The following is a 13074-nucleotide window of genomic DNA, read 5'->3' as shown; positions in this document are numbered from 1 at the left end:
TCTGCTTTCTTTCCGCGCCCTGCACGGCTCTGCACGGCTGCGGCAGGTGCACAAGGACTCACGTTTCCTTTGCGTTGTCTGCTTGCCCTACCGGCCCCCTCATTTCCCAGCCACTGCTGCTGCTGCTGCTGCTTCCACACTTGCAGCAGCAGCACCTGTGAAAGCGCTGGCTGCAGCAGAACAGATGCGCACGGCGATAAACATACACGCGCAGACCGACCCACTCTCCACACAGCCTGTAGGAGCTTGCAGGCTTCACCAGCACACGCACACGTGCAACAATACGCGATACCCAGAGGACGATCTTTTCTCGAAGCAGCTTGGCGTCCATGAGCAGAGCGATGCTGCCGCCGTCCAACGTGTATTCCTCCGTCAGCTTTCGCACGCCGGTGAGCGCCGCCGCCGTCAGCACCACTGATCCACCAGGATCGGCGGCGGCAGACTCCGCCTTTTCAATGGTTCTGCCGCCGCCGCCGGCGCGACGCGGGAGACGAATGCCGAAGGATCTCGAGGGTATCGCGTCCCGCTACCTGCAGCGACTCGGGAACACCTTCATCTGTGGCGCAGGCAGAGGGAAGGGAGGCCGCCTGGACGAGTTGGCCGATGACGTCGCCGCAGCCGAGGGAGAATGTGCCGGCGGTTGCAAGGCGCCATCCATGCTCCCTCAACACAGCGCCCGCAGAGGCCTCTGTGCCATATCGCTGGCCTCCTCCCTCGCTGCCGGCGTTGTGGGCACCCGGCAGGACGGCGAGGCGGCGTCTACGACTGCTGCCAATCGCCGGAGGCATCGGCGCGTTACCTCTCTTGAGGTGCCCAACAACGGCGACTCTGCCTTTCCTCTTAGCTCCCCTTTAATCCCTCCAAACACGGCACTGCCAAAGACTGACTCGGCGCATGCTAGAAGCGGCGACGATCCTTCGGTGATGCCACGCTTGCACGTCTCGCAGGCGCCAGGTAGCGCTCGGCGACGTCGACACGGGGGCCCGGATGCTTTGGCCGCATCGCGGACATCTGAAAACGCTCCGGGTGGGCTAACGGGTCACCTGCGCAGACGCGGTAGAGGGTGCACCAATGAGCATTTGCCACCCAGCGTCCCTCGCTTGTCGCGTCCCAAGAGCCGTTCAGGCAGCAGTACCTGCGGCAGCTCCCTCGCAAGCCTCGACACGAGCGAGCGAGGCACGAAGGTCACCGCATCCCCGTCAGCGCGCTGTCGTGGAGGAAACCCAGCGGCGGGCGAGGTGGCCGCTGCAGCGGCAGGCTATGCAGTGACGAAGGCAGACTCATTGGTGGCCGAGGCGGCCGAGTTGATGGCGAGCGCCGTGCCCCCACGCCGAAAGCTTCGTGACGAAAACGAACGCGCCGCGCAGGTTCTTGCGCAGGAGCACTCGAAGATCCTCTTGCTTGTGGGGCGCCGCGCCAACGCGGTAGCGGACATTGAAGACTTGGTGGAGGTGGCCGACGCCGTGAGGGAGAAGACGCGGCAGGAGCGGCTGAACCTGCTGCCGATGCCAGGGCCCCACGCTACAAGCGATGTGGCGACAGCGCCTTCAGCGGGCGGAGCAAGCCCGCGTCACCAAGACAGAGGAGATGGACATGCCGCAGATAGAGTGACCTCGGCGTCTTTGCTTGACCTGACCGCGGTGCGGTTTCAGCTGCACAAGCTGAGCAACGACCTCTTGTGCAACGGCAGCACCAACCTTGACGCCACGCAGCTGCGCCAGCTGGTGTATCAGTTGGACGACCATGTGGACTCGGTGGAGGAGGTTCTCGAGGTGGAGGTGGGCGGTGCAGCATCGACAGACGCAGAGACACAGCCGCTCCGCGGGACAGCAGGAGCCGCTGTCGACGCAGAGCCGCTGCCACGCCGATCGCTGCGGCAGCGGCTGCAGGGCGCGAAGAAGGAGCAGAAGGACCTGCTCGAAGCCTCGTCTAACTTGCTACACATGGTATGGCTCATGGAGAGCGTCGATACGGAGCTTCTGACGGATATGCAGCATCCCCAGCCAACGGAGACGCGCGAGAACCGGGCAACGGGCGCGGGGACGGTGGCCGGGGAACAGGCGCGCGGTGGGATTCCGTTGACGGCGAATGAGGATACGGCCGCTGCATTGATGCGCTACACACGTTGCCAGCCCATCCCCGGCGGCGCTTTAAACCGTTCACTGTCCACCTCCGCGACCATCACGACGGCACGAGAGTGTGGTAAGGCGGAACCGGGTCCTCACGAACGCCATCGCGCTTCCCTCGAGACAACGGTCAGCGAGCCCAGCATGGTGCCGTTCTCCCTCACCGATCTCACCGGTGGCAACAAAACAGGCTGTATAAGCACGGCAACCCCGACGCCGGCTGCCGGCGGCCAGCAGCAGTGGCGGAAGGGCCCGAAGGACACCGGTGCTGTTCCATCCACGTCTACCGCTCCCTCACATCGGCTGAACTTGCTTCGCTTCATGTCGGAGGTGCTTGCTCAGTACGAGTTGGAGCATGTGGATGCAGCGAAGCTGCGTAAGAACCGACCGCTCTCGGCGCCGTCGATGCGGCTCCACCACCAAGTAGCGTCGCCATCCACAGAGCGAGACTGCCAACAGGAGATCAACGGAGCCGAGGAGGTGGAGGCAGGCCTCAATGATGCATGCTCGCAGCCGATGGAGGTGACCGCGGGGGATGACCGGGCTCGGCGCAGTGCGGATGGTAGCCTGTCATGGGCACGGCGGCCTCCCTCGAGCACGCCAGGCGCCATCGCCGCCACCGATGGTGGCGTGCAGCCTTTAGAGGCAGACAGCCTGTGTGAGAAACACTGGCGCTCCTCTGAAGCAATACATCACCGACAGAACCGGCGTGGCAGTAGTACGAGTCATGATCAGAAGGTGCTGCTTGGTGCGCAGCTGCGCAACCTGCGCACTGAGTTGTTGCACGACCTGCATGAACTGTGCACGACTCACAACTACGTGCGGCTCATCGAAACCCGCCGACGGGAGCTGAACGAAGGTGCCGGCAAAGGCGACGCCGAGTACGCGGTCGAGATGAAGCAGAAGCTGGCTGGGCATCGTCTGCAACTTGAAGCGGCAAAACGCGCGCGCGAAGAAGCCGCGAGGCGTGAAATGGAGGCGGCAGCGCTGGCGCAAGTGTGGGGACAGGAGGGCAACAGGCCTCGCACAGGGAGCGACAAGAGGTCTGTCACTTCTGGCGGCTCGCAGCGGACGGTTTCCACCGAGGAGGGCCACGGCAAGCCGCCCAGCAATGCCGCAGCCCCGCGGTCGGCGTCGCCAAGCAGCGGTGCGCTTCAGCCTGACAAGAAGCCTTCAGCGACGACGCTTCTGTCTGGCGCGGCTGTGCAAAGTCGCCCGACTGAGGAGGCGGTGGCCGCCGCGCCAGTGGAGACGGAGCTGCTGCGAGAGTACCTCGCGGACAAAGGCCTTGTCTTCACCGTTGTCGGAGTGAAGAGGAGCCCTCAAAAATTCGCGGGGGACGGGGCTGCTGCGACGGAGGCGCACGCCGGCGCTGCAGCGACGCACCCCAAGAAGAAGAGTGGCTGCCGCGTAACTCTCGGTGAGGCTAAAGGACCTAATCGCTATCTCTACTACGAGCTTCGCGTGGAGAAGCCGCTATCCGCTCCGCCGTTAGAAAGCCCGGGTTTCGACGGTGCCACCAGCGACGCCACTCCTGCACCTGCCTCGGCCAGTTCTATGGCCGCGGTGGTGCAGGTGAACACACCTCGATTGATGAACCTGAGGATGACGGTGGAGGCTGGGGCGGCAGTGGAGGAAGTGGCGAAAGGGCCGCTCGTGACAATGAGAGTCACCTCTGGCGCCCCAGCTCGGCGGCTGCTCACCCTTACACCTGCGAAGCCCTGCAAAGCCGTCTCCTACGCACAGGCCTTCATGTTTGGCGCAATAGACGCTGCCCGCGGCAGAGAGCAACGGCGACGGTCCTCGCACGACATGTGGGAGGCGAACTCGACGGCTTCTGCGACCTTCGCGCTTCCCACCGGCGACCAAAGTCGCCGCAGCGGGTCGCGCAGCTCGTCTCTGGACAGCCGCAAAGTTCGACCTGCCAAGCGGGCACCACTCACGACCTGTTCCGCGGCGTCTGGCGGCGGCGGGGCCTCGAGGCGGTCGAAGGAGAGTGTTGCTGGCAAGGACAGCAAGGAGCCGACGGGGGTGAAGGGGCCCGACGACGCATCGAAGCGCCCTGGAGGACAGAGCCTTGAGAGGGCTCACACGCCAAGCGCATCAGGACCGGTCACAGCGGCGGACATTGAGACAGCGAAGAGGACGCCGAGGCAAGGCACGCTAGCATCCCCGACGTCTCTTGCGGGAGTGGGAGCCGCCGATGCAACTGCCACCGCGCTCACCGAAGCCTCGCCGATGAATATCAATGGCGTTTCCAACACGGCTTTGTCCGGCGCGGCGGCGGTGATGCTGCAGCCGTCGTACGCCTCTCTCAAAGCGAGTCAGCCGTCACTGTCGACCCCGAGGCATCTGCCTCACAGTCCGCCTCTCTCCTTCGTGCCACGCCCTGCCGACGAATGGGGAGTGCCGCATGCACACACGGAGATGGAGGCGGTGGAGAAGAACGCGGTGATATTGACAGTGTTGCAGACCAGCGATGAGGGCGACGCTGTTGGTGCGGCGCAGCCGCTGACGTTGGCGACGGAGGAAGAGGTGGCGGCTGCAAGAGCGTCGTCTGCAAAGTCGAAGAGCGAGTGTGGCGGGACCGGCGCGTCTGCCTCAGAGCAGGCGCGGGCGTCTGTGAACGACAGCGACATTCTCAGCTTGATGGAGGGGTGGCGATTGTGTGGCGCCACCACGTTCGCCAGAAAGGGTGCTGAGGGGCAGAGGATGACGGAGAGCCCGTCCGCGGCCGATGCCGGAGCTTCTTCTGTGGTGGACGCAATCGCGACGGCGATCCTGCGCCAGGCGATCATGGACGGTGCTGACGGCGAAGGCGATGCTGCCGAAGGCAGCGTGGACGCGAGGGGAGGCTCTGTGAGGTCTGGCGGCTTCAGAGCCGGCGTGGGCGGGGAAGGATTGACCGACCCCGCGCGGCTGGCGACTGAGAAGGAAATGGCCGCATCGCACGTGCTTCACTCGCCAGCGCCCGTAGAGGAAGAGCATCGCGGTGGCGCTTCTCGCACCGGCAGCCATGCTCCACCGCTCTTCCCCGCCACTTTGATCGACGCCCCCCAACTGTCGTCATCCCCCCAAAAGAGGCAGGAGCAGCATGGTGGAGGCGAGCAAACCGCCACCGGGCGAGTCTCAGGTGGGGGGTTCGTGCCGGAGGCCTCGACATCCAGGGCGCACCTTGTCTCCGAGTCTGCAAGGTCGCCATCGGCGAAACCGAGGACGATGCCGCCGCCGTTGCTCATCACCTCGCAGTCACGTCCCCTTCACTCCCTAGAGGTGGGGAGCCACGGCGGTGAATGCATTCGCTTCGACTTCCCTGACGACGGTGCCGCCGGCGCGCCGACCACGCCACCGCTGCCACTACTGTCGCCCGCGAACCCACAGCCGCCGCACAAAACACCTCGTAAGGCAAAGCCTGCTCACAGCTCTGCCACGAAGTCGCCCGCCGCACCGGCTGGCGCCGCCCGCACATCACCAGCGCCGCCGCAGGGTATCGATCCGGTAAGCGACAGGGCGGAGCAGGAGGCGTTCGTGCCGCCACCGGTCGTGGTAGTGGAGCGGACGCCGGGCAGCGCAAAGCCGTACATGCTGCTCCCACGTGAAGCCGCGGCAAGCTTGCTAGGCCCGTCGCTTCGCGACATGGCGCGTGGGCGACCCGTCAGCAGCGGTACTGGAAGGCGCGCCGGTCTCGATTCCGACACACGAGGGGGCGCCGCTGCCTTCCACAAGACGACGGACGCTGCTCCTGTTGCTTCGCTGTCGCCCCTGGCAGCGGCGCATTCCGTGTTGCCCACAACCGGGGCTGCGGCAGCGGCAGCCGCTGATACGGAGACTTTATCGCACGTGCAGAAGTTCCTGCAAACCATTAGTGGCGAATTCCCGCGTCACGGCGCGACTGGAGTCGGCGGCGTCGACCCGGCGGCAAACAAGCGCTCGCTGCAGGCGACAAAGGGTGCAGCCACGCTTGCGCTGCGTACGGAGCTGGACCAGCTGCAGGAAGATGCTCGTGAGCTCTTCATGATGGACCCTGTGCGGTACGACACCGTGATCTCGGAGCTGATGGAGCAGGCTGCTCGCGCACTGCTGCAGGGGTCTGTCCACGCTGCAGCACCATCACCGGCTGAGAAAGAAAGGGGTGGACCCGTGGCAGGTGCAGCGCCGGCCTTCTCCCACAGCAGCCCTTTGCCAGGGTTGCGCGGTGGAGAGTCTCAAGCAGGAGGCGGTGCTGACGGTTTGACCAATACAGCCGATCCCGCGACAGCCGCATCCTTCACGCATGAGAGACCTTTCTGCACATCAGGTTCGCTTCCGCCAATGCTTGAGCAGTTTAAAGCATCAGAGGCGGATGAGGATGAGCGGGGCCGTGGTTCAGGCCTGGGCCTGCGTGCACCGCAGATGAACCTCAGCAGCACCATCACGACAAAACGAGGCAGCCATATTAACAGCGCAGGCGGTGGCGTGTCGGTGTTGTCGCCGCGGCCGTTGCATGACGCGTTTGCATCGACACGGAGCCGTCTCTCTCAAGCAGCGGTGGCATCACCAGAAGACGGTGATGGCGATGTTGAGAAGCAGCGTCCTTCTATGGCGTCGTTCCCGCCACAGCCAAAGGCGCAGCGGCGCCCAACGCACACACTTGTCATGAGGGACGGCGCCATTGACGAGGCAGCGAGGCATCACCGCGCATCTTGCGCAGACGCGGCCGCCGAGGTGGAGCGAATTCTCTACGAGCAGATGAAGGCCCAACTGCTGCTGCGAGCCATCATTGCCAAGATGAAAGAGCTTTGGCACACGAAACAGCAGCACGCCGAGGCTAAAAACCGTGAGCGCCTCGCCAAACACAGACAGCGCTTGATTAAGCGCGGCTTGGCTGCCGCTTGGCCGCTGGAGCACCAGCGCGTGCTCCATCTCCAGAAGCTGATCCACCTGCTCGATCGTCGGGTCGGTCGCGCGCATGGCTGGCTGCCGCACTATTCCGACTCCAACGTGCTCATGGACGCTCCCTCTCTGGTACCGTTTCCTCGCAGCACAGGCGGTGCAATGCTTCCGGCTGCGTCAACCGGCACTCATGCGCCCCTTGCATCGTGGTATCGGCAACGGGCCCAGAACACGCTCGGCGCCGCGCAGGATGCCGATGGCGTCTCGGAGGCGCACGTGTGTCCGCGGTACCTCCACTACCTTCCGCAGCGCCGCCTTTTCCGCTACATGCGCCTGGCAAAGGGGCGGCGCGTGCTTCCTCTCCGGCTCGTGCGCGCTGACATTCACAGGAGCCACAACCAGCATCTCCTCCTCGGCTATGACAGGATCGCCCTGGAGGACGAAGGAGAGGACCAGGGCAGCTCATACGAGGGCAGAACGTCGGATGGCTGGCCGAAGCGAAAGCTGCCGCGGCGCCGTCGCGGACAGCCACACGATCACGCTGCTCCCTTCCAGGAAAGCCGGTACGAGGACATGAAAACACGCGGAGAACGTGAGCGCTACCTACGGCGCCTGCAGCGCACAGCGGCGTTCCAGAGCGTTTCTAAGATGTACTCACCGCGAACGCGGCAGGAGGCCGATTTTCCCTCCCCTTTCCACTGACGATGTACTATCTAGCCTTCCATCGGCAGCAGACGCGCCAGTGCGTCTTGGTTGTTTCTTCGCTTGCGCGCACTTCTCAGCGCTTGCTGCGCCACGGGTGATGCTTGACGGTGTGGCGCAGGAGTGCGTTTACACGTGCCTCTATGTATTGATTGGCTGTCCGTCGGTGCGCTTGCCTGCCTCTGGGTGTGCCTGCGGGGAGAATGTGCCTTCGGCATGTGACATTGCTTCTTGTTTTCTTGCTTTTCTGATGGAACGCGCGTGTGCCAGCGGGGACGTAAGTGTTCGACGACGAAGGTGTGTCTGCGATATCACACGCCAGATGCCCTTCCCGTACTTGTCTCTTTGTATCGCTGCCTCTTTGAGATTTCCTTGCACTTTTTTTGTTTTGTGTCTCTCCCCCTTCCATCCCCCCATATGACCGGCGAGCCAACTCTCACGCACGCATCAGCGAAAAGCCCATAAAGAAATGGGCAGCAGCACTGCTTAATGCCACACACACACACACACACACACACTTACATGTACACTACATTGGAATCAGCTACCACAACGAAAAGAACACACACACACACACACACACACACACACCCACACACACGCATTCGAGGAAGCGACAAAGGCAGAGGCGCTCGAGCAAGGGCGCCGTTGCTGGGCAGCGGTGCACAACCGCCATTGATCTCCTCAGGAGGTTTCACACGCCCCCCTTCGCCTCCTCGTCTCTCTCTTCCCATCACCTAAAAACCGCATGCTCAACGGAGTGCATGCAGACGACGGTGTTATTTTGCTTCTTTCGCCATACGCGTTCACTAGACTACCCGCTCTTCCTTCTATTACGATAATTCGTGCTTTCTTCTTTGCGTTTCTTCGGCCTCATCGGCTCGATCAGCGCAGCTCATTCTTCCACCTGATGAGCTCCTCTGCTGGCGCGTCATGCGCCTCTCGATCGTTTTCGGCCCTCCCACTCTCCTCCCTCCGCGCGTGCACAGCCGTACACACACGCACGTTGACCATGTGAAAATCAAGCGAGGAGGGGAGCGCAGCGAGAGACCGACCGGCCGGCGCAGAGGTCACAGCTGTGTTTTGTTGGATGCTATTTTGCCCCGGCGTCTCGTCCTCCTCTCTGTCCTCTGCGCGTGTTCTTGTCTTTGCGATTGCCGTGTGCTATTCTTATTTTCTCTGAGCGTTTGCCGCCAGAACGGAAGACGGAGGGCTCACCGAAAGGCGACAGGAGCTCATACATGCACGCACACACACCTACACACACACACACTCCGCACCATTCTGACGTGCATGCAACACCAAGCACTCATCTTTTACCCGCTTTCTTCTTCTGCACATACCCTCTCTCGCGGAATCAAGCCGTCGTAAGGGTTTGCTTCAACCACGCCGCACTCCCTCTTGGAGTGGCAGCCAGGCCTGCCGATTCCTGGGTAGCTTTACCCGATGAGGACTTACAGGCAACAGAAGTCTCGTGGATCGCTCTGCCAGCGCCAGGGGGGGGGTATCGAGGGCGCGAATAAAGAGCTGCAAAGTCGGCATGCGCTTCCACGGAAAGAGGCAACTCGCCCCGTGAGGCGGAGTTGGGAACACGCGTTGGAATGCATCATCCTTCCAACCGTTCGACATCCTTCTCTTTCTTGTATTATTGTGCGTTGCCCATGAGGCGTGCTTCAGCGTTTCCTACGAGGCTGCTGCACGCACTTCTTCCGCTCCTCGCTCCCACCCAGCGAATACTAGAAAGCGTCTTGGGTCTTTCCCGCTTTCTTTCTCCATCTGTGTTGGTCTCTTCTTCCCTTCCCGTCCCCTTATATTCCCCTCGTAATACCCGATCACACAAAATGTCGCAGCCGGTGAGATCCGCTCCACTGTCTGTCCCGACGCCAGCCCCCACGAAGGTCGCCATGCTGCCTTCGCAGCCGCGCCCGCGTTTTACTGGTCTGCCACCCGGTACGGCGTTTGTGAAGACCGCGCTGGCAGTGCCTCCGGCAACGATGCCGCGCCAGCATTCCACCACCGCAGAGATGTCGCTGCTGCACTCGCTGTCCGCATCCAAGGCAGCCGCGAGCCCAAAGCCGCCTCCGCCGCTTCCATCGGTGCCAGCGAACAGCTGGTATGCTCAGCCGTTCGTCGAGCGGCCTGGTACACCAATGTCCACTTTCCATCGGAACCACCGCGGCAAGATCATCTTCTCGCCTCGTCCCGTACCGGTCGAGGAGGCGGAACTGCTAGCGCTACCTGGACAGGAGCCGCGGACCTTGACCATCTGCGAGGTGGGCAAAGACCTTCTCTACGGAATGGCCTACCTCTATGCCGTGCCGCTTGCCATCGAGCATCAGTGGCGCGGCCGCGTCGCGTACCTTCAGCAAGTGCGGCGGCATCAGGCTCCGATACCGGACATCGTGCTCCGAAGCGTTCAGGGACGCACGGCGCTACAGCGACAGCATCAGGCGCAGGAGGGTCTCAAAGCATCAGTACCGCTGTCTTCGTCTTCGCCGACGTCGCCAGCTCCAGCTGCCTCGGCACTGGCGCCGGTGGAGTACAGCAACATCATGCGCTTCGAGCGTGGCGAGGCTGCTGTGTATGACCGTCCTGCCGACGACTTTCTGATTGGCATAAAGGTTTTCGTGAGCGAGGAGCTTGTGGAGGATCACTACCCCGATGTGCACGCGCTCCCTCAGTGCACGGCGACCATCACCGCCAAAGAGGCCGCACAGCTCTGGAGCTGCGTTCCTTTTGTCTTGATCGGCTACCTCAACCAGGCGCTCCTGGACCCCATCTCTCTCTTCCACACCCTCTCCTTGAGCTTTGTGGAGCACCTCCTGCGGGTGAAGCTGCCTGGCCGTGGCCCCGCTGGCCCCGCAGAGGAGCGCGCCAAGGCAACGTCGACGCGGCCTTCATCCTCTGCGGCCGCCCCCTCGCAGCCCACCAAAGCTGCGCTACTGGAGCTGCCTTTGCGGGTGGAAGTGGTGTACGGTTGCCGCGCGGAGGCGTTCTACTGCACGGACTTCATCTCGCGCGGCCGCTGCGTTTTGCGCATGACAGAGGCCTCCAAACCGTCGTTGAAGAGTTATGAGGAGAAGTTGCGTGCACTCGTCAAGGCACGCCATAGGGCGCCCCAGTTAATCCCCCGTCCCGCGAGCGGTCTTCCACCACCGCGCGCGTGTGCCGGATGCGGCTATCCCTTGCAGTTTCGCTGCAGTTTCTGCGGCGCCGAGGTATGCGGGAGCTCGGTATGCGCCTTGAGCGCTGTCATCGGCTACCCGCGCGCCTGCACGCGACACGTGCTACAACGCTGAGCCGCAGGGGACGAAACTAGAATCCTGGGTCCAGTGTGTGTGCCCAGAAGTATGGCCAGTGTACAATTCGTGAGGCCCGCAACAGTTCCCGGTAGCGTGCACGGCAGCGCGACCTTCGATAAGCGTCGTGCTATCCATGAGCAAAGCTGCCCGGGTGACGGGTGAGGGAGTGGGGTGAACGTGGCGCTGCTCGTCTCTGAGGCTACGCGCTTGGGGGAGGGAAAAGAAAGGGGAAGGGCGATGGAACGGAAAGATGCAAGTATCTTCTTTATGCGGCGGCACCGCGGGACCTCACTTCTGATGATAGTCTACGCGCTTGCACGTATGTATGTGTGTGTGTGTGTCGATGACACAACTCTGTCGTGCTGCCTCTGGCGTCCTTTCTTTGTCTGCTCGAATGCCTGAGTCTCATGCGACTATGCGAAGCGGTTCCTCTGCCTCGCGGTTGCCGGCCAACCCTCCTCTATTCGGACCAGCCCAATACTTTTTTTTTCTTGTGGTGTGTGGTTTTCTCCCTAATGGCACAGGGATAGGAGGCGGTGGTGGGAAGTGGAGGGGGTAGTGCTGCCGCTCGCGCCTCTCAGCGCGTGGTATATCAGGGCCCAGTAATGCCGCTCTCTCTGGGTGGGTGGGGGTTGAGCAGCTTCTCCATATCCTTGCCAATGCCAAACCCATTTCAGGTGTTGACAGGGTCAAGTGCCTGCGGCTTAGGGAGCCCAGGGCGATGTATCCGTACTCATGCCAGCCGCTATGTGCATGGAGCTGCATCGGAGAAACCTGCGACAGTGAGCGCGTTGCTATCATTTCTACGACGAGGCAGAGTGTCAGCGCGACTCGATCGTATCTCACCCTCGGCCCTCGCTGCCTACTGGTGTGGGGAGCGTGCGTGTCACCCCCCGAGGGGAGGGGATGCACCAGGTGGCGACCGGCATGGCGGGAAGCGGCTATGAGGCGACCTGCGAAGCGTGGGTGGGCGGGTGAGTTGTACTTGGGACAGGGGGCGCGCTCCGATGACTGAGTCTGCGCAACGCTGCACCACGTGTCTAGCGCTGCTTTGCATCACGCGGTTGGGGACTGTGCCAGGACCTGGTGGTTGTGATGGTAAAGTGGAGTGGTGTGGCGTTCGAACGGATGCGCTATGGCAGGAAGGAGACGCGCCGAGGGGAAGACACGGGAGCAAAGGGTCTTTGCCTTTTGTGTGCTCCTGAAGCGCCTGCGCACGCCCTTCCCCCTTCATACAGCGCGAAGTAGCAAATACAGGAGACAAAACCAAGTAACGCAACACTGCATGATGCAAGCGTCAACCAGAGCCGAAACAAAAAAGAAAAACAAACAAGCAACAGCAAAAATAAAACAAAGAAGTCGCGACAGCCTTCTCTACTCTCCCCCTTCCCTCACTCGTGGTGGGCATGGCTGAGGGAAGTGGACAGGGAGAAAAGAGAAGACAGGCCGTTGCTACAATGCGCTGGACTGCCGCCCGTCTCACCCTCCGCCGTGCACCGCTGCTAATCGCCATATATTTTGCCGTGTGGCCGTCGTTGCTTGGCGGACTGGTGCACGTGTGCGAAGCACCTCTGCCGCTATGTCACTCCTTCCAACCGTTGAGGAGATGCCTCTTCTCACCTTTTGGGCATGGCGTGTGCGTACTTGGTGTTTGGATGAGGGCCTTCCCCCCTCCTTGACTGGCTTGACCATGCCTCAGCACGTGCGCCCTCCCCTTTGCCAACTTCCCTTCTTTCTCTTCTGCTTCTCCTTTTCAGCTGCCTCTGAACGAACAAGGAGGGGGAGGGGCGCGCACACGCACACGCAGAGTGCAGGTCGCCCACGCCCCTCAAGCGCAGAGCACAGAACCGGCAACATCGGCAAAGCAGCACCTCATTTCCCCGCCTCTCTACATTATATATATATATATATACCTATATCTACATGTATAGACACGTTCAGGCTTGCTCCCCCCTCTTCGCCTCCAGTAGCGGCGCCGCGTCTCTCATCTCCTTCCTTGTCTTTCTAGCGACTGCGAGTGCTTGACAGCATTCTTCGCCTCCTCCCCTCTCCCCCTTGCCGTGCACGGCGCT

At 62.2% G+C, this 13074-nt stretch overlaps 2 protein-coding genes across 2 annotated transcripts; both read left to right on the top strand.

Annotated features, from left to right (window-relative positions):
• Positions 1-329: 329 nt before the first annotated feature.
• LDBPK_281830 (hypothetical protein, conserved) lies at positions 330-7700 on the top strand (the record flags this gene model as incomplete). The annotated part of the gene is made up of 1 exon (XM_003862234.1): positions 330-7700. One exon carries the CDS (start codon positions 330-332, stop codon positions 7698-7700), a length of 7371 nt encoding a protein of 2456 aa, XP_003862282.1.
• Positions 7701-9604: 1904 nt separating this feature from the next.
• Positions 9605-10999, top strand: LDBPK_281820 (hypothetical protein, conserved; the record flags this gene model as incomplete). Its single annotated transcript, XM_003862233.1, has 1 exon — positions 9605-10999. One exon carries the CDS (start codon positions 9605-9607, stop codon positions 10997-10999), a length of 1395 nt encoding a protein of 464 aa, XP_003862281.1.
• Positions 11000-13074: the final 2075 nt, after the last annotated feature.

Source organism: Leishmania donovani, chromosome 28, assembly GCF_000227135.1.
Source record: "Leishmania donovani BPK282A1 complete genome, chromosome 28".
NCBI classification, from domain to species: Eukaryota; Euglenozoa; class Kinetoplastea; order Trypanosomatida; family Trypanosomatidae; genus Leishmania; species Leishmania donovani.
Note: the sequence above shows the minus strand (reverse complement) of the source record. Positions and strands in the feature narration are given on the sequence as shown.